This window comes from Bombina bombina, chromosome 8 (assembly GCF_027579735.1).
Source record: "Bombina bombina isolate aBomBom1 chromosome 8, aBomBom1.pri, whole genome shotgun sequence".
NCBI classification, from domain to species: Eukaryota; Metazoa; Chordata; class Amphibia; order Anura; family Bombinatoridae; genus Bombina; species Bombina bombina.
Genome location: NC_069506.1, coordinates 179,858,697 through 179,884,090, shown reverse-complemented (window position 1 = coordinate 179,884,090; position 25,394 = coordinate 179,858,697). Strand labels below are relative to the sequence as shown.

General features: G+C 39.9%; 1 protein-coding gene across 3 annotated transcripts in view; it reads left to right on the top strand.

Moving 5' to 3' along the window:
* Window positions 1-23,046, top strand: part of LOC128638656 (transcriptional enhancer factor TEF-1) — a 130,109-nt gene extending 107,063 nt beyond the window's left edge. For all 3 annotated transcript variants that reach the window (XM_053690761.1, XM_053690760.1, XM_053690759.1), the window contains 4 exons: window positions 16,626-16,799; window positions 18,598-18,738; window positions 19,194-19,346; window positions 20,640-23,046. In XM_053690761.1, coding sequence (XP_053546736.1) covers window positions 16,626-16,799; window positions 18,598-18,738; window positions 19,194-19,346; window positions 20,640-20,753 — 582 coding nt within the window. In that variant the 3' untranslated portion in view covers window positions 20,754-23,046. The remainder of the gene's footprint in view (window positions 1-16,625; window positions 16,800-18,597; window positions 18,739-19,193; window positions 19,347-20,639) is intronic.
* The last annotated feature ends 2,348 nt before the right edge of the window (window positions 23,047-25,394 follow it).

The following is a 25,394-nucleotide window of genomic DNA, read 5'->3' as shown; positions in this document are numbered from 1 at the left end:
GGCGCCTCTCGTAGTTTGCTGGGGCTACTTTGTCCCCTTCTTGTGTGGTCAGGTCATCTGTGTTTGGAAGTTTGGGTATGTCCTTTTTACTTCCTCCTGTAGTATGTTGCACGCTCTTCTATGGTAGCGCAGGGGTTTGGGGTTCTTCCCTTTTTGTTTTTCCCCGGCATTCACCCCTGGTTGACTGGTCTGCCAGGAGTTGTGAGGCTCCCACTGTGTTTTTCTATGAGGCACAGGATTTCCGGGAGACTGATCTTGTAAGGGTCTTTTGGAGATATTATCATCTTCTCATCCTACGGACTGGTTTGGAGCCTGTCCCTTGTAACCCCATGGTCTTTAGACGGGGGTGTTCCCTTTAGACTCTCTAAGAGATCTAACTCTTTGGGTTTACAGCAGAGGGTCTGGGATTCAGTTGCACTATCTGGTGCTGGTTGCCCTCTTCCTAGACCTGTTAAGATGTCTCCTTGGCCTCTTTGGTCTGTATCTCTTTCGAGAGTCCAATGTCCAGGGACATTGGAATATCGGAGTGCACTGAAGGTGCACTCCTCCGTATGATATCACTGGAGTTAGAATATTGACCGGTCTCGGGTTCTGGGGGTCTGGCTTTCGGCCATGTCTCTCTTGTCTCCAATTTCCGAGTCCGGATCTGGATCGGTCCTAGGTGAAACCAACTGCAGCTATTTGCTCCTTGATTGTGTGCTCGCAAGCTGTTTTAAATTCGGTTTCAAGCCATTGGGTTCTGCAACTTCCGATTGTCCCTTCAGGGACAATTTGGTATCTGTCTGAGGGCTAGTTTTGCTGTCTCTCAGGCAAGATCTTACGGTTGTTGTCAGCAGCAGCTATTGCACCTTGATGTGAGCTTGTGGTTGTTTCAAATGAGCTGTTGGTATCTTATCAATGGTTTTTACCATTTCTTTCTCTCTTCGCCAAGCCTTTGGCTGGGAAAGCAGTTCCTTTACGTTTACCCTCCTTCAGGGAAGTCTTGCAGTGTTGCAGTTTCCATGAGACCTCATAGCTCTTTCTCTTCTTGTTTTACGAGGGGTTCTGCCCTCCTTGCGTGCAAGAGGTCATGGTGCTGGGTTCTGGTACTGGGACGCTGTAGTTCAGTGTTCTACATCCCTTGTCTGGGAGTGGTCCTGCTTGGGAAGGGAGCTGTGTAGGGGTTCCGGATCCCGAGCATGCTGTGTCTTCTGTCCTGACAAGTTAATTTAAATATTGGTCAGAGTTGTTCTTCCTTGGGGCCCCTTCCTTTTCTTCTGAGGTGTGGTTCGGAGAATTTTGTATTCTTTGTATTCCGATGTTGCCAATTTTTTGGACTGGGTCTGTTACCTCGGAAGGGGGGTCGGGGATCTGGTTGCTCTGTTGAGTCTTGACCGTGTGCTTGCAGTTTCTGCAGGTCTAAGTGGCCTGAGGGTTATCTCCCTGCCTAGTAGCTGGAGGTTTGAAGTTTGAATCCTGCTGTGGCAGCTCTCTATGCTCGTTCCTGCCTTGGTGGGGGGTCACGGTGTTCATCCCTCCACTGGTTGCATATGCTGCTGGTGTTGGATGTTCTTCTAAGGTCTGGTTTCCTAGATTAGAGTTGTCATCAAGAATTTTTCGTCATTCTCTGTGGGATGGTCTCCCATGTTGGCTTAGGGTCAGCTTTGCTGCTTGAGGTTGGAGTTCATGAGTTCTTGTTCAGAGGTGGCTATGTGTTTTCACAAGATAGCTTTTTTTCTCTGCTGGGATAATCATCCTTGTCTGCAGGTTCTGAAATGTCTTCGGTTCATATGGGTTTCGTACCTATGTTTGACTAGTCAGCTACTGTGTCTGCTGGACTAGGGTACAGTGGGGAGCTTGTGGCTTCCTTGTAGCAGCATAAGGCATATGGCATTGTTTCAGGGATCTGAGGATAAACCTTGGGGTTTTCTCGTTATCACACTCTTCTAGGGTAGTGTTGATCGCTGGTCCTTGTCCTTCTAGGGAGTTCTTCCCTGGGCGGTTGTCTTTAGCAACTTTGGGTTTGCCTTAGTTGTTTTGAGGGTTCTTTCCTTCGTTGGTGGTCCTTTAGATATCTTATTGGTCCTCTGTTTTCCCCCTTGTTCTAAGTGTTACAGTTTTTTTCAGGCTGTGGTGCCCTTCAAAGGGGCCGCCTTCTATACCCACCCTTTTGTTTGCATTCAGTGTCCACTATAGCTTGGGTATTGTTTTCCCAAAAGTAATGAATGCAGCTGTGGACTCTTCCTGTTAAGAAGAAAAACTTAAATTATGCTTACCTGATAATTTTCTTTTCTTCTGACGGGAAGAGTCCACAGCTCCCCGCCCGTGTTTTATCTGTGAGGCGGCGGTATTTCGTTTTTTTGTTCTTCTGGCACCTTTTTTTCACCCTGATATTTCTCCTACTGTTTCTTATTCCCTTGGCAGAATGACTGGGGGATGAGGTAAGTGGAGGAGGTATTTAAGCCTTTGGCTGGTGGCCAGGTTCTGAATTCCCAAAAGTAATGAATGCAGCTGTGGACTCTTCCCATCAGAAGAAAAGAAAACTATCAGGTAAGTATAATTTAAGTTTTTGACATTTTTGATGCTTTTGCATCTCTTGGCCAAGAGCTATTCACCAACCAAGGACAGCTAGTGTGCATTACCATGTTTAGCTCAAGATTTGTAATGTATCTCTGTTTTTAAACTAAGTTTATAGGAACAATAAAGTCAAAATTATACCCAAATGTTGAAGCACTTTAGAGTGATGCAGCATACCTGTAAAAAGCTGACTAGAAAATATCACCTGAACATCTCTTTGTAAAAAAAGTAAGATATTTACCTCAAAATTTCCTAAGTATTCACACCCCATTGTAAGGGTCTTTAATTCCAGAACTTGCAAGGGAGTGTGCATCTTGCTTGTGCACGCACAGCCATGTTTTTTCCCTATTCAGTTTAAGGAAGTTTACAATGAAATCTTAAGAGCAAAGCAATGCATGACCTCAGCACTGCTGATGCTGATTAGCTATTTTGTCCCCTAACTTGCAGCTGAAGTATAACTGTTACCAGAGCACTTATACTTGTAAGCTAAAGACATTTTGAGGTAAAATATATTCCTTTTTTACATAGAGATGTTCCGGTGATATTTTCTTGTGAGTTTTTTAATAATGCTGTATCACTTTTTCAAGTGATTTAGCCCATGGTTATTATGTCCTTTTAATGGGCATGGAATTTGAAATAACTTTCCAACTTCTATTATCAGTTTTTTTATTTCTCTAGGTATCCTTTAACAAGTAATCCAAGGTGAGCTCAGGAGTGTGCACGTGCCTTTAGCCATTTGGCAGCGGTGCTTGCAATAATTTATGACATCACTATAAATATTGTTGCAAACACTGCTGTCGTAGACTTTTAGACACCTGCACACTCCTAAACTATCAGCTTACTTAGATTTGCTCTTAAACAAAGGATACCAAGAGAGCAAAGCACATTTGATAATCAAAGTAAATTTTAAAGTTTTTAAAACAGCAATTATTTATCTGAATCATGAGCATTTCATTTTGACTTTGTTTTTGTGTGTTTAATCCATTTGCAGCAAGCAATAGTGCAATAAGATAATGCTCTAACACATAATACCGTTTTTTTATTGAGTGTCTTTTTTTTTTATAAAGCATTGCTTGTTTTATACACAAGTATATATTTTACCAGAATGTGTGCAATTTGTTTTCTAGTCCAGAGTGAGAATAAAAAATAATGTGCTGTAAAATGCTCACTGCAAAAATTTGGATTAAGCCAATGGTTCATTGAAAAAAATATTCTCACTATATGCATTCCCAACCGCAAAGATTAAAGTTAACGGAACTCTATCCGACTCATTCCGCATAACAAATGAGACTAGGCAAGGATGCCCCCTCTCCCCCTTATTGTTTGCTTGTGTTATAGAGTCCTTAGCATCACAAATCAGGTCAGAACAATCCATACAAGGTATGAAAATACAGAGCATAAAATTCTTTTTATATGCGGATGATGTTCTATTATTCACAACAAACCCAAGCACAGCTATACCAAAAATTATGTCGATCTTTGATGATTTTAGATTGGTCTCTTATTATAACATAAATTATACGAAATCCGAAATTTTTAATGTAACATTATCATCTGAATCCATGGAACGGGTCATGGCCACTTGCCCCTTTAGATTACAAAAAAAGAATATGAAATATTTGAGAATATATTTAGCCACATCTACAACAGATTTATTTAAATATAATTACATACCTCTAAGTAATAATATCATAGCAGATCTCTCGAGATGGAAATCAAGAGGGATCTCCTGGTTGGGTAGAATACATAGCATAAAGATGAATGTATTGCCGAGGATATTATATATATTACAAGCATTGCCCATACTTATCACATCATCATTCATACCACAACTACAACGTCAAATATTTAATTTTATATGGGATAAAAAACAGGCAAGGATAAATAAGAAAATTATGACTCTACCTACACAGTAGGTAGTACCGGACCTACACAAATATATAGTGGCAACATTCTTACAGAGAATAGTGGACTGGTTCCACAATAAAGAATCCAAAATGTGGGTAGAGATAGAACATATCTCTAAATCAGACCATCTAGGTGCTCTGTGTTGGACTGTTAAAAATAGCACTTCAACATATACTACCACAAATTAATTAATTATTGAAACTTTTACTGTCTGGGAAAGCGCACGGATAGAATACATATTTCTCTCCTCCAAATACTCACCGCTCACACCCCTCATTAACAACCCAGAGTTTACACCTGGCATGGGATACATTAAAAAAGCCATACAAGAAGAGAATAGAACTTTACATGTATTTCAATTAGCAAACGAAACAACTAAATTTACACAACAAGAACTCTCACAAAAAGGATTGCCATTTTTTCAACAATGGTACCCTTACTATCAGTGTCATTCGTACATCTCCAAGCACAGAGATAAGCTTAATTTGCTAAGGCCCCTAACAAATTTTGAAAAGTTATGTATTCAAAATGAGAAGATAACACACACTCTCTCCACTATACAGGGTATTCTGCAACAAACAAATCCTGGATACATCCGCCAATTTTTAACAACTTGGTGCACTGAATTAGATATTGAAATTTCGTATTCAGACTCCCTTAAAATATTTAGCAATGTAAAGAGCTCTTCTATATCATGTAAAACATTGGAAATGAATTATAAAGTTTTACACCGTTGGTACTTAACACCAAGCAGGCTTAAAAAAATATACCCCCATAGGCATAGTACATGCTGGAGGTGTGGGAGTGGCACTGGAGATATGGCACACATTTGGTGGACGTGCCAGAAGATAATTCCTTTCTGGAAAGCGATAGCCACAGAAACAGCCCAAATATTACATAAAAATATTCCACTACAACCAATTTCTTTCATGTAATTAGCAAGAGTCCATGAGCTAGTGACGTATGGGATATACATTCCTACCAGGAGGGGCAAAGTTTCCCAAACCTCAAAATGCCTATAAATACACCCTTCACCACACCCACAATTCAGTTTTACAAACTTTGCCTCCTATGGAGGTGGTGAAGTAAGTTTGTGCTAGATTCTACGTTGATATGCGCTCCGCAGCAAGTTGGAGCCCGGTTTTCCTCTCAGCGTGCAGTGAATGTCAGAGGGATGTGAGGAGAGTATTGCCTATTTGAATGCAGTGATCTCCTTCTACGGGGTCTATTTCATAGGTTCTCTGTTATCGGTCGTAGAGATTCATCTCTTACCTCCCTTTTCAGATCGACGATATACTCTTATATTTACCATTACCTCTGCTGATTCTCGTTTCAGTACTGGTTTGGCTTTCTACAAACATGTAGATGAGTGTCCTGGGGTAAGTAAATCTTATTTTCTGTGACACTCTAAGCTATGGTTGGGCACTTTATTTATAAAGTTCTAAATATATGTATTCAAACATTTATTTGCCTTGACTCAGAATGTTCAACATTCCTTATTTTCAGACAGTCAGTTTCATATTTGGGATAATGCATTTGAATCAATCATTTTTTTCTTACCTTAAAAAATTTGACTTTTTTTCCCTGTGGGCTGTTAGGCTCGCGGGGGCTGAAAATGCTTCATTTTATTGCGTCATTCTTGGCGCAGACTTTTTTGGCGCAAAAAATCTTTTCTGTTTCCGGCGTCATACGTGTCGCCGGAAGTTGCGTCATTTTTTGACGTCCTTTTGCGCCAAAAATGTCGGCGTTCCGGATGTGGGGGTCGCTTTTGTCTCCACATTATTTCAGTCTCATTTTTTCTTTGCTTCTGGTTACTAGAAGCTTGTTTATTGGCATTTTTTCCCATTCCTGAAACTGTCATTTAAGGAATTTGATCAATTTTGCTTTATATGTTGTTTTTTCTCTTACATATTGCAAGATGTCTCACGTTGCATCTGAGTCAGAAGATACTTCAGGAAAATCGCTGTCTTGTGCTGGAACTACCAAAGCTAAGTGTATCTGCTGTAAACTTTTGGTAGCTATTCCTCCGGCTGTTGTTTGTATTAATTGTCATGACAAACTTGTTAAAGCAGATAATATTTCCTTTAGTAATGTACCATTGCCTGTTGCAGTTCCCTCAACATCTAAGGTGCAGAATGTTCCTGATAACATAAGAGATTTTGTTTCTGAATCCATCAAGAAGGCTATGTCTGTTATTTCTCCTTCTAGTAAACATAAAAAATCTTTTAAAACTTCTCTCTCTACAGATGAATTTTTAAATGAACATCATCATTCTGATTCTGATGACTCTTCTGGTTCAGAGGATTCTGTCTCAGAGATTGATGCTGATAAATCTTCATATTTATTTAAAATGGAATTTATTCGTTCTTTACTTAAAGAAGTACTAATTGCTTTAGAAATAGAGGATTCTGGTCCTCTTGATACTAATTCTAAACGTTTAGATAAGGTATTTAAATCTCCTGTGGTTATTCCAGAAGTTTTTCCTGTTCCTAATGCTATTTCTGAAGTAATTTCCAGAGAATGGGATAAATTGGGTAATTCATTTACTCCTTCTAAACGTTTTAAGCAATTATATCCTGTGCCGTCTGACAGATTAGAATTTTGGGACAAAATCCCTAAAGTCGATGGGGCTATTTCTACCCTTGCTAAACGTACTACTATTCCTACGTCAGATGGTACTTCGTTTAAAGATCCTTTAGATAGGAAAATTGAATCCTTTCTAAGAAAAGCTTATCTGTGTTCAGGTAATCTTCTTAGACCTGCTATATCTTTGGCTGATGTTGCTGCAGCTTCAACTTTTTGGTTGGAGACTTTAGCACAACAAGTAACAGATCATGATTCTCATAATATTATTCTTCTTCTTCAGCATGCTAATAATTTTATCTGTGATGCCATTTTTGATATTATCAGAGTTGATGTCAGGTTTATGTCTCTAGCTATTTTAGCTAGAAGAGCTTTATGGCTTAAAACTTGGAATGCTGATATGGCTTCTAAATCAACTCTACTTTCCATTTCTTTCCAGGGTAACAAATTATTTGGTTCTCAGTTGGATTCCATTATCTCAACTGTTACTGGTGGGAAAGGAACTTTTTTACCACAGGATAAAAAATCTAAGGGTAAAAACAGGGCTAATAATCGTTTTCGTTCCTTTCGTTTCAACAAAGAAAAAAAGCCTGATCCTTCATCCTCAGGAGCAGTTTCAGTTTGGAAACCATCTCCAGTCTGGAATAAATCCAAGCCTTCTAGAAAGGCAAAGCCTGCTTCTAAGTCCACATGAAGGTGCGGCCCTCATTCCAGCTCAGCTGGTAGGGGGCAGGTTACGTTTTTTCAAAGAAATTTGGATCAATTCTGAAGAGGGAATCGTTCATTTGTTTTCAGACAGACAATGTCACTACTGTGGCATACATCAATCATCAAGGAGGGACTCACAGTCCTCTGGCTATGAAAGAAGTATCTCGAATTCTGGTTTGGGCGGAATCCAGCTCCTGTCTAATCTCTGCGGTTCATATCCCAGGTATAGACAATTGGGAAGCGGATTATCTCAGTCGCCAAACGTTGCATCCGGGCGAATGGTCTCTTCACCCAGAGGTATTTCTTCAGATTGTTCAAATGTGGGAGCTTCCAGAAATAGATCTGATGGCGTCTCATCTAAACAAGAAACTTCCCAGGTATCTGTCCAGATCCCGGGATCCTCAGGCGGAAGCAGTGGATGCATTATCACTTCCTTGGAAGTATCATCCTGCTTATATCTTTCCGCCTCTAGTTCTTCTTCCAAGAGTAATCTCCAAGATTCTGAAGGAATGCTCGTTTGTTCTGCTGGTAGCTCCGGCATGGCCTCACAGGTTTTGGTATGCGGATCTTGTCCGGATGGCCTCTTGCCATCCGTGGACTCTTCCGCTACGACCAGACCTTCTGTCGCAAGGTCCTTTTTTCCATCAGGATCTCAAATCCTTAAATTTAAAGGTATGGAGATTGAACGCTTGATTCTTGGTCAAAGCGGTTTCTCTGACTCTGTGATTAATACTATGTTACAGGCTCGTAAATCTGTATCCAGAGAGATATATTATAGAGTCTGGAAGACTTATATTTCTTGGTGTCTTTCTCATAATTTTTCTTGGCATTCTTTTAGAATTCCGAGAATTTTACAGTTTCTTCAGGATGGTTTAGATAAAGGTTTATCCGCAAGTTCTTTGAAAGGACAAATCTCTGCTCTTTCTGTTCTTTTTAACAGAAAGATTGCTAATCTTCCTGATATTCATTGTTTTGTACAAGCTTTGGTTCGTATAAAACCTGTCATTAAGTCAATTTCTCCTCCTTGGAGTTTGAATTTGGTTCTGGGGGCTCTTCAAGCTCCTCCGTTTGAACCTATGCATTCATTGGACATTAAATTGCTTTCTTGGAAAGTTTTGTTCCTTTTGGCAATCTCTTCTGCCAGAAGAGTTTCTGAATTATCTGCTCTTTCTTGTGAGTCTCCTTTTCTGATTTTTCATCAGGATAAGGCAGTGTTGCGAACTTCTTTTGAATTTTTACCTAAAGTTGTGAATTCTAACAACATTAGTAGGGAAATTGTGGTTCCTTCATTATGTCCTAATCCTAAGAATTCTAAAGAGAAATCATTGCATTCTTTGGATGTTGTTAGAGCTTTGAAATATTATGTTGAAGCTACTAAGTCTTTCCGAAAGACTTCTAGTTTATTTGTTATCTTTTCTGGTTCTAGAAAAGGCCAGAAAGCTTCTGCCATTTCTTTGGCATCTTGGTTGAAATCTTTAATTCATCTTGCCTATGTTGAGTCGGGTAAATCTCCGCCTCAAAGGATTACAGCTCATTCTACTAGGTCAGTTTCTACTTCCTGGGCGTTTAGGAATGAAGCTTCGATTGATCAGATTTGCAAAGCAGCAACTTGGTCCTCTTTGCATACTTTTACTAAATTCTACCATTTTTATGTATTTTCTTCTTCTGAAGCAGTTTTTGGTAGAAAAGTACTTCAGGCAGCGGTTTCAGTTTGAATCTTCTGCTTATGTTTTTCATTAAACTTTATTTTGGGTGTGGATTATTTTCAGCAGGAATTGGCTGTCTTTATTTTATCCCTCCCTCTCTAGTGACTCTTGCGTGGAAAGATCCACATCTTGGGTAATCATTATCCCATACGTCACTAGCTCATGGACTCTTGCTAATTACATGAAAGAAAACATAATTTCTCCAACATAGGTGTGTCCGGTCCACGGCGTCATCCTTACTTGTGGGATATTCTCTTCCCCAACAGGAAATGGCAAAGAGCCCAGCAAAGCTGGTCACATGATCCCTCCTAGGCTCCGCCTACCCCAGTCATTCTCTTTGCCGTTGTACAGGCAACATCTCCACGGAGATGGCTTAGAGTTTTTTAGTGTTTAACTGTAGTTTTTATTATTCAATCAAGAGTTTGTTATTTTAAAATAGTGCTGGTATGTACTATTTACTCAGAAACAGAAAAGAGATGAAGATTTCTGTTTGTATGAGGAAAATGATTTTAGCAACCGTCACTAAAATCCATGGCTGTTCCACACAGGACTGTTGAGAGCAATTAACTTCAGTTGGGGGAACAGTGAGCAGTCTCTTGCTGCTTGAGGTATGACACATTCTAACAAGACGATGTAATGCTGGAAGCTGTCATTTTCCCTATGGGATCCGGTAAGCCATGTTTATTTAGATCGTAAATAAGGGCTTCACAAGGGCTTATTAAGACTGTAGACTTTTTCTGGGCTAAATCGATTCATTATTAACACATATTTAGCCTTGAGGAATCATTTAATCTGGGTATTTTGATATAATAATATCGGCAGGCACTGTTTTAGACACCTTATTCTTTAGGGGCTTTCCCAAATCATAGGCAGAGCCTCATTTTCGCGCCGGTGTTGCGCACTTGTTTTTGAGAGGCATGACATGCAGTCGCATGTGAGAGGAGCTCTGATACTTAGAAAAGACTTTCTGAAGGCGTCATTTGGTATCGTATTCCCCTTTGGGCTTGGTTGGGTCTCAGCAAAGCAGATACCAGGGACTGTAAAGGGGTTAAAGTTAAAAACGGCTCCGGTTCCGTTATTTTAAGGGTTAAAGCTTCCAAATTTGGTGTGCAATACTTTTAAGGCCTTAAGACACTGTGGTGAAAATTTGGTGAATTTGGAACAATTCCTTCATATTTTTTCGCAATTGCAGTAATAAAGTGTGTTCAGTTTAAAATTTAAAGTGACAGTAACGGTTTTATTTTAAAACGTTTTTTGTACTTTGTTATCAAGTTTATGCCTGTTTAACATGTCTGAACTACCAGATAGACTGTGTTCTGAATGTGGGGAAGCCAGAATTCCTATTCATTTAAATAAATGTGATTTATGTGACAATGACAATGATGCCCAAGATGATTCCTCAAGTGAGGGGAGTAAGCATGGTACTGCATCATTCCCTCCTTCGTCTACACGAGTCTTGCCCACTCAGGAGGCCCCTAGTACATCTAGCGCGCCAATACTCCTTACTATGCAACAATTAACGGCTGTAATGGATAATTCTGTCAAAAACATTTTAGCCAAAATGAACACTTATCAGCGTAAGCGCGACTGCTCTGTTTTAGATACTGAAGAGCATGACGACGCTGATAATAATGGTTCTGAAGGGCCCCTAAACCAGCCTGATGGGGCCAGGGAGGTTTTGTCTGAGGGAGAAATTACTGATTCAGGGAACATTTCTCAACAAGCTGAACCTGATGTGATTACGTTTAAATTTAAGTTGGAACATCTCCGCATTCTGCTTAAGGAGGTATTATCCACTCTGGATGATTGTGGCAAGTTGGTCATCCCAGAGAAACTATGTAAAATGGACAAGTTCCTAGAGGTCCCGGGGCTCCCAGAAGCTTTTCCTATACCCAAGCGGGTGGCGGACATTGTTAATAAAGAATGGGAAAGGCCCGGTATTCCTTTCGTCCCTCCCCCCATATTTAAAAAATTGTTTCCTATGGTCGACCCCAGAAAGGACTTATGGCAGACAGTCCCCAAGGTCGAGGGAGCGGTTTCCACTTTAAACAAACGCACCACTATACCCATAGAGGATAGTTGTGCTTTCAAAGATCCTATGGATAAAAAATTAGAAGGTTTACTTAAAAAGATGTTTGTTCAGCAGGGTTACCTTCTACAACCAATTTCATGCATTGTCCCTGTCGCTACAGCCGCGTGTTTCTGGTTCGATGAGCTGATAAAGGCGGTCGATAGTGATTCTCCTCCTTATGAGGAGATTATGGACAGAATCAATGCTCTCAAATTGGCTAATTCTTTCACCCTAGACGCCACTTTGCAATTGGCTAGGTTAGCGGCTAAGAATTCTGGGTTTGCTATTGTGGCGCGCAGAGCGCTTTGGTTGAAATCTTGGTCAGCTGATGCGTCTTCCAAGAACAAGCTACTTAACATTCCTTTCAAGGGGAAAACGCTGTTTGGCCCTGACTTGAAAGAGATTATCTCTGATATCACTGGGGGTAAGGGCCACGCCCTTCCTCAGGATCGGCCTTTCAAGGCAAAAAATAAACCTAATTTTCGTCCCTTTCGTAGAAACGGACCAGCCCAAAGTGCTACGTCCTCTAAGCAAGAGGGTAATACTTCTCAAGCCAAGCCAGCTTGGAGACCAATGCAAGGCTGGAACAAGGGAAAGCAGGCCAAGAAACCTGCCACTGCTACCAAGACAGCATGAAATGTTGGCCCCCGATCCGGGACCGGATCTGGTGGGGGGCAGACTCTCTCTTTTCGCTCAGGCTTGGGCAAGAGATGTTCTGGATCCTTGGGCGCTAGAAATAGTTTCCCAAGGTTATCTTCTGGAATTCAAAGGGCTTCCCCCAAGGGGGAGGTTCCACAGGTCTCAGTTGTCTTCAGACCACATAAAAAGACAGGCATTCTTACATTGTGTAGAAGACCTGTTAAAAATGGGAGTTATTCATCCTGTTCCATTAGGAGAACAAGGGATGGGGTTCTACTCCAATCTGTTCATAGTTCCCAAAAAAGAGGGAACGTTCAGACCAATCTTAGATCTCAAGATCTTAAACAAGTTTCTCAAGGTTCCATCGTTCAAGATGGAAACCATTCGAACTATTCTTCCTTCCATCCAGGAAGGTCAATTCATGACCACGGTGGATTTAAAGGATGCGTATCTACATATTCCTATCCACAAGGAACATCATCGGTTCCTAAGGTTCGCATTCCTGGACAAGCATTACCAGTTCGTGGCGCTTCCTTTCGGATTAGCCACTGCTCCAAGGATTTTCACAAAGGTACTAGGGTCCCTTCTAGCTGTGCTAAGACCAAGGGGCATTGCTGTAGTACCTTACTTGGACGACATTCTGATTCAAGCGTCGTCCCTTCCTCAAGCAAGGGCTCACACGGACATTGTCCTGGCCTTTCTCAGATCTCACGGATGGAAAGTGAACGTGGAAAAGAGTTCTCTATCTCCGTCAACAAGGGTTCCCTTCTTGGGAACAATAATAGACTCCTTAGAAATGAGGATTTTTCTGACAGAGGCCAGAAAAACAAAACTTCTAGACTCTTGTCGGATACTTCATTCCATTCCTCTTCCTTCCATAGCGCAGTGCATGGAAGTGATAGGTTTGATGGTAGCGGCAATGGACATAGTTCCTTTTGCGCGCATTCATCTAAGACCATTACAACTGTGCATGCTCAGTCAGTGGAATGGGGACTATACAGACTTGTCTCCGAAGATACAAGTAAATCAGAGGACCAGAGACTCACTCCGTTGGTGGCTGTCCCTGGACAACCTGTCACAAGGGATGACATTCCGCAGACCAGAGTGGGTCATTGTCACGACCGACGCCAGTCTGATGGGCTGGGGCGCGGTCTGGGGATCCCTGAGAGCTCAGGGTCTTTGGTCTCGGGAAGAATCTCTTCTACCGATAAATATTCTGGAACTGAGAGCGATATTCAATGCTCTCAAGGCTTGGCCTCAGCTAGCGAGGGCCAAGTTCATACGGTTTCAATCAGACAACATGACAACTGTTGCGTACATCAACCATCAGGGGGGAACAAGGAGTTCCCTAGCGATGGAAGAAGTGACCAAAATCATTCTATGGGCGGAGTCTCACTCCTGCCACCTGTCTGCTATCCACATCCCAGGAGTGGAAAATTGGGAAGCGGATTTTCTGAGTCGTCAGACATTGCATCCGGGGGAGTGGGAACTCCATCCGGAAATCTTTGCCCAAGTCACTCAGCTGTGGGGCATTCCAGACATGGATCTGATGGCCTCTCGTCAGAACTTCAAAGTTCCTTGCTACGGGTCCAGATCCAGGGATCCCAAGGCGGCTCTAGTGGATGCACTAGTAGCACCTTGGACCTTCAAACTAGCTTATGTGTTCCCGCCGTTTCCTCTCATCCCAAGGCTGGTAGCCAGGATCAATCAGGAGAGGGCGTCAGTGATCTTGATAGCTCCTGCGTGGCCACGCAGGACTTGGTATGCAGATCTGGTGAATATGTCATCGGCTCCACCTTGGTAGCTACCTTTGAGACGAGACCTTCTTGTTCAGGGTCCGTTCGAACATCCGAATCTGGTTTCACTCCAGCTGACTGCTTGGAGATTGAACGCTTGATCTTATCGAAGCGAGGGTTCTCAGATTCTGTTATCGATACTCTTGTTCAGGCCAGAAAGCCTGTAACTAGAAAGATTTACCACAAAATTTGGAAAAAATATATCTGTTGGTGTGAATCTAAAGGATTCCCTTGGGACAAGGTTAAGATTCCTAAGATTCTATCCTTCCTTCAAGAAGGATTGGAAAAAGGATTATCTGCAAGTTCCCTGAAGGGACAGATTTCTGCCTTGTCTGTGTTACTTCACAAAAAGCTGGCAGCTGTGCCAGATGTTCAAGCCTTTGTTCAGGCTCTGGTTAGAATCAAGCCTGTTTACAAACCTTTGACTCCTCCTTGGAGTCTCAACTTAGTTCTTTCAGTTCTTCAGGGGGTTCCGTTTGAACCCTTACATTCCGTTGATATTAAGTTATTATCTTGGAAAGTTTTGTTTTTGGTTGCAATTTCTTCTGCTAGAAGAGTTTCAGAATTATCTGCTCTGCAGTGTTCTCCTCCTTATCTGGTGTTCCATGCAGATAAGGTGGTTTTACGTACTAAACCTGGTTTTCTTCCAAAAGTTGTTTCTAACAAAAACATTAACCAGGAGATAGTCGTGCCTTCTCTGTGTCCGAAACCAGTTTCGAAGAAGGAACGTTTGTTGCACAATTTGGATGTTGTTCGCGCTCTAAAATTCTATTTAGATGCTACAAAGGATTTTAGACAAACATCTTCCTTGTTTGTTGTTTATTCTGGTAAAAGGAGAGGTCAAAAAGCAACTTCTACCTCTCTCTCTTTTTGGATTAAAAGCATCATCAGATTGGCTTACGAGACTGCCGGACGGCAGCCTCCTGAAAGAATCAGAGCTCATTCCACTAGGGCTGTGGCTTCCACATGGGCCTTCAAGAACGAGGCTTCTGTTGATCAGATATGTAGGGCAGCGACTTGGTCTTCACTGCACACTTTTACCAAATTTTACAAGTTTGATACTTTTGCTTCTTCTGAGGCTATTTTTGGGAGAAAGGTTTTGCAAGCCGTGGTGCCTTCCATTTAGGTGACCTGATTTGCTCCCTCCCTTCATCCGTGTCCTAAAGCTTTGGTATTGGTTCCCACAAGTAAGGATGACGCCGTGGACCGGACACACCTATGTTGGAGAAAACAGAATTTATGTTTACCTGATAAATTACTTTCTCCAACGGTGTGTCCGGTCCACGGCCCGCCCTGGTTTTTTTAATCAGGTCTAATAATTTATTTTCTTTAACTACAGTCACCACGGTATCATATGGTTTCTCCTATGCAAATATTCCTCCTTAACGTCGGTCGAATGACTGGGGTAGGCGGAGCCTAGGAGGGATCATGTGACCAGCTTTGCTGGGCTCTTTGCCATTTCCTGTTGGGGAAGAGAATATCCCACAAGTAAGGATGACGCCGTGGACCGGACACACCGTTGGAGAAAGTAATTTATCAGGTAAACATAAATTCTGTTTTATGTAAGAACTTACCTGATAAATTCATTTCTTTCATATTGGCAAGAGTCCATGAGGCCCGCCCTTTTTTGGGGTGGTTATGATTTTTGTATAAAGCACAATTATTCCAATTCCTTATTTTATATGCTTTCGCACTTTTTTATCACCCCACTTCTTGGCTATTCGTTAAACTGAATTGTGGGTGTGGTGAGGGGTGTATTTATAGGCATTTTGAGGTTTGGGAAACTTTGCCCCTCCTGGTAGGAATGTATATCCCATACGTCACTAGCTCATGGACTCTTGCTAATATGAAAGAAATGAATTTATCAGGTAAGTTCTTACATAAATTATGTTTTTTTGGCTTTTCCACGGGTTCCCACACTCCACACCTAACTAACACAAGAAATTACTCAATGTCTTATGTAATGCTGCAAAACACGTCATAGTCAAGAATTGGAAATCAGTGGAGGTCCCCACAGTGGCCAATTGGATAGATAGTAGCAACACCATGCTGAGTCTAGATGAATACCACTATCTTAAAACCAGACGTATTGAAACCTATCAGAACCTTATGTTTTACTGGGAATCTTATATAGCCTCACACTTTCAGAACCACTAATCCCAAAAGCTTAAGTAGCAGAATTGAAATAAAATGATCCCCAATTAAATAACTTCACAAACAAATGTTTGATGAATTGTCAGCATAGTCACAGACATATTGCTGTTTAGTCGGAATTAGAATTGTTATGTATAATAGACATATGCAAGAACAATCTTTTGATGCCAAAGATTAGTTTTGATTTAGTTCTTTGATTTACTATTGTTAAATATGTTAATTATTTGTACTCACTTCATTTGATTTAATTGTTACCGTTTAGCCTTACCATTGTATAACTGCAACTGTACAATGCAAAAAATGTAAAGACCAAAATGAGACTATATTGCATAAACTCTGTATTTGTACTATCCGGTCAATAAAAAGTAAAATTAAAAAATAATAATAATAATAATGTGCTGAGACAATGAGATCTGATTCTGTGCAGTTCAGCTTTAATACCCAGAACGTGTTTGATTATGCAGTTTGTATAACTTCAGTTTTTTTCTTTTTTGTGCCTTGTAGTACAACAAGCACCTCTATGTGCATATTAGCCAGTGTAATCCTTCCTATAGCGATGCGCTGCTGGAGTCTGTGGATGTGCGTCAAATATACGACAAATTCCCTGAGAAAAAGGGAGGGTTGAAAGAACTGTATGAGAAGGGACCACCAAATGCTTTCTTCCTTGTCAAGTTCTGGGTGAGAATAACTGTCTATACTTTTAGTGTTACTGACACAGTAGCTGTGCATATGTTTTCCAATGGCCCCTAAGGTTGGTTTTATTTGTCCATCTATTGTCATAACGCATCACATGGTGTGGCAAGCCCAGCAAGGTATGGAACCATTGCTCATAAAATCTTAATTCTCTTTCCTAGTTTTTTGTGATAATTTTACCTATAGCTATGGTGTTCTCCCCAGTGGGTGCACCTCCCGGCTGATTTTACTGACCACCCAGCTAAAATTGTAACCAATATACCTGTATACAGCTGTTTATTGATGTCCCACCCTATGCATGTCATATAATCCTGTGAGATTGAGCTTTACTCAAAAGTGAATGTTTTTTAGACTGTAAAACTGGGGCTGCTAAAATCAATAATATATGTTAAATAAAGGGACATAGAAGTTCAAAAAGACACTTCAATAATGTGTTAAATTTTTTTATTATTGAATTGTTGCTTGTTTTAACCATTACAAAGAGGTTATATAGATTTAGTAAAAGTTCTCTCTAGAGAATCAGTGTACTACTGGGAGCCTAGCTAAACACAGCTGGTGAGCCATTCATGTGTGTGTATCCACCAATCACCATTTAGCTCCCAGTAGTGCATTTCTGCAACCAGGGGCGAAACTACAGGGGGTGCAGAGGTCACAATTGCCCAGCTTAAAAAAAAAACTTTGATCTGCCACTGCCTGCACTGATATCATGTGAGTTTGACATGATGCTTCACTAGTGTGTCTGACTACAGGGGTTAGTCTTTCTGTTTTTACCCATTGGTGTTTATGTGTGTGTGTGTGTATGTATGTATGTGATTGTGTGTGTATTTATGCATGTATATGTGTCTGTGTATGTATGTGACTGTGTGTGTATGTATGCATGTATATGTGTTTGTGTATGTTTGTGGAACCAGCAAATTACAGACCTTGTTACTACAGCATGGGGGGAGAGGGTAAACAGTGTCACTATACAGTACCAGTATATACAGTACGGGGGGCTGGACCATGTCACAGACTACTGTGGTCACTTTATAATGTACTGGGGCGGGTAGGGTCAGGTTAGACATCTCACCGACAGATTATAGACTGTGTCACTGACTCACTATATACAGTACTGGTGGGTTAAACAGTGTCACTATATACAGTAATAGGGAGTCAGAACCATCTCACAGACTGTGTGGGCACAGGGTACCTCCTTTTTCAGACATGTAATCTGATTCACATTTTTTTTCTGTGTTAAATGTTTAAAAAAAAATAAAAAAAGATATGTATCAAATTCACTTTTTTTTGGTGGGGGGGGGGGGGGGCTTCTTAGATTCTTGCACCTGGGCCCTGTGGTTTCTAGTTACGCCTCTGGCTGCAACATGAGTCGACCATGATTTTTCAACAAAGGATTCAAAATAAATAAAGGAAGTTTGATAACAGAAGCAATTTGAAAAGTCTCTTAAAATTGCACGTTCTATCTGAACCATGAACGTTTAACTAGTGTTATTAAATGTCCCCCAACTACAGTAATCCTGTATGCTCAAGCAATTTACATTTTGTATTATTTTTAATAATTTTTTTTATCTAAATGCAGACAGATCATTACTGAGTACAATTATCTCTCATGTCATTCTATATAATGGACCTGTGTCCTGTTTATAATTTACAAATAGCAGTATATGTTACAACTGTCTGTAATGTAAGGCCGGGTTTAACAGAAAGTCTCATTAACATATTTTTTGTTTAATTGTTGCATTAAGTACAATCCTATAATATAATGTACTTTTTTATTTGGATGCAGGCGGACCTTAACACAAGCATCCAGGATGAACCTGGAGTTTTCTATGGTGTAAGCAGCCAGTATGAAAGCCCTGAAAATATGACCATCACCTGTTCTTCCAAAGTCTGTTCCTTCGGAAAGCAAGTGGTGGAGAAAGTTGAGGTAAGAATGTGATTTGCTGTTGTAAAAAAAACAAACAAACAAAACAAAGTAATGGAGTAAATGGAGAAAAATAAATTGTTAGACTGAACTAGTAAAAGTTTTTAACCGTTTAATGACAGGTCTAATTTGTCTACATCGGAACAACACTCAGAGTTAAACTAATTGAAATCATACGATCGCAAGATTTCAATGATGGGATCCGGCCAAGGGGGAGTGCCTATGACTCTAGGCCGCGATCCCATTCAAGAAGCGTTGTTGGCTTCAGTACAGCCAAATGGTTAGGGCGTTCCATGCCGTCCTAACACTAAAGCCCAGCGCAGTTAGGACAGCATGGAAAGTCCTAACACCATGAAGGGGTTAAAGAACAACAAAAAATAGATTGTTTATTTAAATTTAAAAAATGTGATAAAACTTGATGCTTAAGACTTAACATAATACATTGTTTTCTTCTATAGACAGAGTATGCCAGGTTTGAAAATGGCCGTTTTCTGTACCGCATCCATCGCTCACCGATGTGTGAATATCTCATAAACTTCATCCACAAGCTTAAACAGCTTCCTGAGAAATACATGATGAACAGTGTATTAGAAAACTTCACTATTCTCCAGGTAAATTTGAGCACTTAAATTTAAAGGAGCATTAAGGTTGCTTTTCAGAAATCTGTGCATTATATATATATATATATTAGCAGTTAATTACAATGTTGCAAAAGCTCTGCAGATAAAATAATTTTAAAAGTATTTAAAAGTTTCATCTTGTTAGCACAATCTGCATTGTTTTGCAATTCAGGGACAAACCTTTTAAAATCCACTTTAGTATATTCATCTTATCTCCTGTGTTGTGGCCAGTTAGTGTTAGATATAAATGAGCTCCTGCATTGATCAAGCAATCACTATGTTGAATGTAGCTAGGTCATGATTCTAAGGTCTTCAACGTGTGTTCCAGCTTTTCCAGGCAGGCAGGAAATATCTAAACAATAAAAGGTCTAACTCCTATAAAGTTAGAATCCCATCAGTGCTGATCTGCTTAATGAGATGTTGTGGGGGGTTTCTTAAGTTGGAGGGGGGACTTGTAAGGGATCTTCTATCTTAGTACATTGTCTGAGGTCTCACAACTGGGAGAAAAGACAATACACATTCCTATGAAGGCCTTGGGGGGTAATGTACATACAGCACTAAGATCCAGTTAGCACCTTTTTATGTGCTAATGGTGCACATTACCATGCAAGCAGAACCTTTGCATTCTTATTGTGGCAAAATAAGCATATTTGTTGGGGGAAGTCTGTTTAATTCTGAGGGTTGTAAAAATGCTCTGGTATAGAAAAATCTGCACGTCTTGTCCCATGTCTGCAACTCACAGAATAGAGAAAATCAGCTTGACAACCTGTTTGAGTGTTTATCTTGCCTATCTTGATTGTGGCCAATAAGCACAAGCAAAGCTACAACAGATTAATCCGGAGTACTAAAGTGGGTTTAAAGGACCATTAAATACAATAGATTTTCATAATCAACAAACGCATGATAAAAAGACAATGCAATAGCACTTAGTCTGCTAGATTTTTTTCTGGAAATTTTCAGTTATGTCTTTTTCCACTACTGTATCATGTGGCAGCTATCAGCCAATCACAAATGCATATATGTATATTCTGTCAATTCTTGCACATGCTCAATAGGAGCTGGTGACTCAAAAAGTGTAAATCTAAAAACACTGCACATTTTGTTAATTGAAGTAAATTGGAAAGCTGTTTAAAATGTCCTGCTCACACACCTTTACACTAAATGCGATATGCTGAATTTTTTTTAAAATATTTAATGTACCTTTAAGATAAAGATTTTAATATTGCACATTATACTTGATCTTCTTATTTATTAGTATATCTGTTCATTGATGTTTTTACTTAGGTGGTTACAAATCGAGACACCCAAGAATTACTTCTCTGCATAGCTTACGTCTTTGAAGTGTCAACCAGTGAACACGGTGCTCAGCATCACATCTATCGGCTGGTGAAAGACTGAGTACAAAGGCAGCTCTCCCTTCCCCTCAGCTTGGTCACGTAGGACTGGTTGTTTAAGACACGTGCAAAAGTGGAGGCATCTCGCATTCTCCCGAAGCTTCTGGACCCTTTTTTGGAAAGGAGGCAAATAAAAAAAACAAAATGGGGAATGGGACCCTTTAATGGATGCAAGGACAGGGGGAAGGGACACAAAACCACAAAGACCTCACCCTAACAGAACCTTCTCTGTGTTATGTTTTTGAGCCAAAAGGATTATATATAAATTTATATATATATATATATATGTTTGTGTGTGTGAAACCATTTCCAAACCTGGGAAATCATGTAGAAGCCACAGCTGTCATAAGTTGTTTTTTTCTGTTTTATTTTTGTTAATATTATTATATATATATTTTTTTTTACATTTTATTTGCTGCCAAGTTTTTAAATTCACGGTACGGCACCAAAATTAAAAATAGGAAGAGAAGGAATTGGTAGGATATTACCAGAGTTGTCCACTTCTTTTCCTGAGTCTAGCTCCTTGGACCCTACTGAAATGTATTGCCTGCACTTTCCATGGTAGAATATTTCTAGCTGTAATTACTGTTCTGTAGCCAACAGATTGGGTTTCTAGAAGTAGGCTTGCACAGTATTGTACACTGGTTCACTTTACGCTAGTTGTAACTAGTGTCCAGCTTTTTAAAAAAATAGATATATAATGTTAATTTATCAGGGAGCAGAGGAATGTTGATTTTACTGTGCGTTTGGTTTGATGCACCCGTTAAATATGACAAATGCAGAACCATAAGGGTGCACATAAAGTTCATTACAGACATTTTATTTGTGTGGTTAATATCACGACGGTGGACATATATTTTTGAAGGATCATGCAGCTTGATTGTGAAGGGCCAAAAATAGGAAAAGATTATTTTTGGGTCTATTGTAAAGTATTTTTAATGAAAGAAAGACTTGCCAGTTCACCAATGGAGTGTTCTGCATGCTTCCCCTTGTTTTTAATTAAACAGAAACCAGGGTTTCCACTTCCTGTTGATGTCAGTGTGGCACTTCACATTTCTCTGAAAAGGAGCCAAGAACAAGATAACAGTAGTTGAGACGATTGCTGAAGAATTTTGGTCTGGATGCGTTGGACTCTTTAAAGTATGATTTAAAAAGTATATTTAGTGACTTGCACCCTCTTCTGTAACACATTCAGTGCCTAAAGGAATGTGGTAAAAAGACATATATTTTTTTGTATTGAAAAGCCAATGTGCTAATGAGTGGATTTGAAATTATAGTATGAAAATTATAATGAAAAAAGTGTACTTAACTGGCAGCCTGCTTATCCTGCCTGTAGGAAATCCCAGCACTCCTGATGATGCACGCAATTATTACCTGAACTTTGATTTTAATTAAAACTTAATGAACAGAGAGAAGATCATTCTTAACACTGCTGTACGTTGGGTTTTGAGGGGAGGGGGGAAAAAAGGTGGGATGCTAAAATATCACTGTTTCTATTTTAGTTATATTTTTATGATCATAAGAATCATAGCAAACCCTCAAAATTGTCACAGTATCATGTGTTTGTGTGCCATTTTACATGGGCTTACAGAGCCATAGATAATATGAAACCCTGTTTAGTCATTTTTTTGATGTCAAAAGGACTTGCATTGGAAACTATTGTAGCTTTCCTTGACAGCAGATTGGTCAAACCAAAGAAATAAACTATGCATTTCCTGTGAGTTCTTATTTGATGCCGAAGTGCTGAATGGTCCTATTTTTCTTCTGTTTAAGTTCCAGATATTTAGGAAGTCTAAAATGTCTGACTGTAGAACAACAAGGTATTTGGCATAGCTTCAGAATTTCTATTGTAATCCTGTTTTTTTACTTCCAAGTTTACCTGACCATTACATTATGCCAATCTACAGTATTTAATATATGTCAATTCAGAGTCCTCTAGTGTTTGGAAATGTTACAATATGAATAGAAGGAAATATGTGATTATGAATGAAGTTGTATAGGAGTATTTGTAAGTGCCAAAATAGAAACTTCTTTTTTTCTCTCCCGTAACGTGACTGAACAGAGGACAGTGCAAATGAGATTAACTTGAAAGCGGACTCATTTTGACTTATGAAACTGTTTCCCCTCCATCTTCAATATCCAAATAGAGATTAAGAGACTGCATATGATGCTATAAACTCGGGGAAATCCGTTGTACACAAAAAAAAAAAGCAAAACAAGTTGACTTCAGTGTATACCAATGTTTGTATTGTGAACAAAACTTTCTTAGTATATAAAATTATTTTACAAAAACATGATTAGTAGTTGTGTTTTGTTTGTGCTAAAAATAGGCAATGTTATAACACAGTTTATAATCTATACTATCCCATAGAACTTTTTTAGCACTTTAAACAACAACATTTATATTAATGCTTAAAAATATTCTTTCTTTCCTAAGATAAGGTGAGTCCACAACGTCATCAATTACTGTTTGCCTCCTCCTGCTGGCCAGGAGTGATATTCCCAAGAACACCACAGTTAAACTGTTAAGTATCACTTCCCTTCCCACAAACCCCAGTAATTCTCTTTGCCTTCGGTGCAAGGAGGAGGTGAAGTGTGGTGTCTGAAGAAAATTAGATTTATTTCACTTCAATCAAGATTTTATTATTTTGAAAGCCAGAGTAGGTTTACTCTGATCTTTCCTCTCAAGATTGGGTCTAGCCGTACTCCACGTTAGTCTCTTCAGTAGGGCAGTGGGGGCTTTAAAGCAGTTAGGAACTTGTAAGGGGGCCTTGCTGCGTTTTCCTATCATTTTGCTGCCCTAGTATAGAAAACCAGAGTAGGTTTACTCTGTTCCTTCTTTTTTCTACAGGTCTCTGTGAGGAGTGGCACACCGTGTAGACTATCCTCCTGCCGGACGGCTAGATGCAGGTAAGTGCCCTTTTGTCTTCTAAGTATGGGAGATGGTGCACTTTATAGACTTCTGCAAACTTATTGGGGACAAAAAATATCTCTTAGCTAGGATATTAATCATGGCAGTGTGCAGGCACTTAATGTGAGATGTCAGAGAAGCTGTTTTCCCTTTAATGGTGATGAAGGGGTTAACAGTTGCACGAGGCTTGGTTTTTTCGTGCAATAAGCGCATGTTAAAGTCTTATGGGCTTATGTGTGATCGCTTTATGTTACAGCGATCTAGTGGCCAGATTATTAATCTTTTTTTGGGAACTGTTGTTAACCATATTGTTAACAGGCAGTCTCCGGTGCAATAACGTTGTTTTACCCTCAGTCATAACTTCTAAATAACGAGTAACTCTCGTACCTCGCAAGAGAAATTTTCAGTTATAGTGTTTTTATTTAGCCATGTTTATTTCTGCTGTGCATTTTCTTAACCGTTTAATGACTCCGCCTCCTTGGTCAGTCAGGAACAGAGCAGCGTTTATTTTTGTGCCTACTTTTGTCGCGATCATGTGAACTGGGCTCCTTCTCCGGCTGAGAACGGAGCGGCGGGCTTGTATAGGGTTTTAGGCTGTTTGTATCGGAGCTCATGATATTTTATGTAGAGAATCATAAGTGCCCCAATACATTTTTTATGCTTCTGTTGGTAACGTTGCTAGCAGTATGTGGAGACTTCATGAGTGGAATTTTCTTTGAATTCTTGTCCCTATATCGACCTGTTCTATAGAATGGAAGGGATTGGGTGGTTTTGATATGTTACAGGAGTATAAGATTTTCCTCCATGTACATATGATCACTTTAACAATTATTTAGCTTAAATGTTCCAAGAAAGAATTTTCATTCATGTTTATGTTACAGGGGTATACGATTGGAACAGAGGGCTGTTCCCATATATATTTTAGTTATGTTTTCCTGTTATTTGGCAATTCTCCATACTCATGAAGTGACAGTATTTATTTTTAACTAGCCTCATGTCTCTCAGGATGATGCTGTTTAAGCAATGCCACAGCTTTCTCCTCAAACGTCCCAAGCCTTTATGTCTTCACATGCAGTGCCCTGCGGTTCCTCTCAATCTCCTGGAGGAGTTATTTGCCTGCAGAATTTGCTGCCCAGGTATCTTCTGCAGTATCTGTGGCATTATCTGTTTTTCCTATACTTAAGGGAATTTGCAAGAGGAATATTGGAGATTCAGATAGTTAGGTTTCTGTCCTACCTACTGCTACACAGGTTGCCTTCCCTCATAAACCTAATGAGGAGGATGCGTCAGTAGCCTCTGAGGGTGAAATCTCAGATTTGGACGATATAATTCCTTCATCTGATGCTGAAGTAGTGACCTTCAGATTTAAGCCTGAACACCTTCATGTATGGTTAAAGGAGGTTTGGCTACTTTGGAGCGACTCCAATACGCCTGTTGTTGTCAACCTTAAAGAATCTAGTAAAATTTATAGTACTAGGATTCCTCTGTGGAAGTTTTTTCCTGTTCCAGATCGTGCTAGGAGATTTTTCACAGGAAGGGGAGAAGTCAGGGTTCCTTTTTTCCCGTCTCCTCTCTTTAAAAAGAGCTGTCTCCATTAAATATCAGGGAGCATGGTGCCTAAAGTAGTAGGGTATTTCTACTCTGTCTAAGAGAACTACGATTCCTAGAGAGGATAGCTGTTCTTTTCAGGATCAATGGAGGCTTACATGGAAGTTTATATTGCCTCTGTGTCCA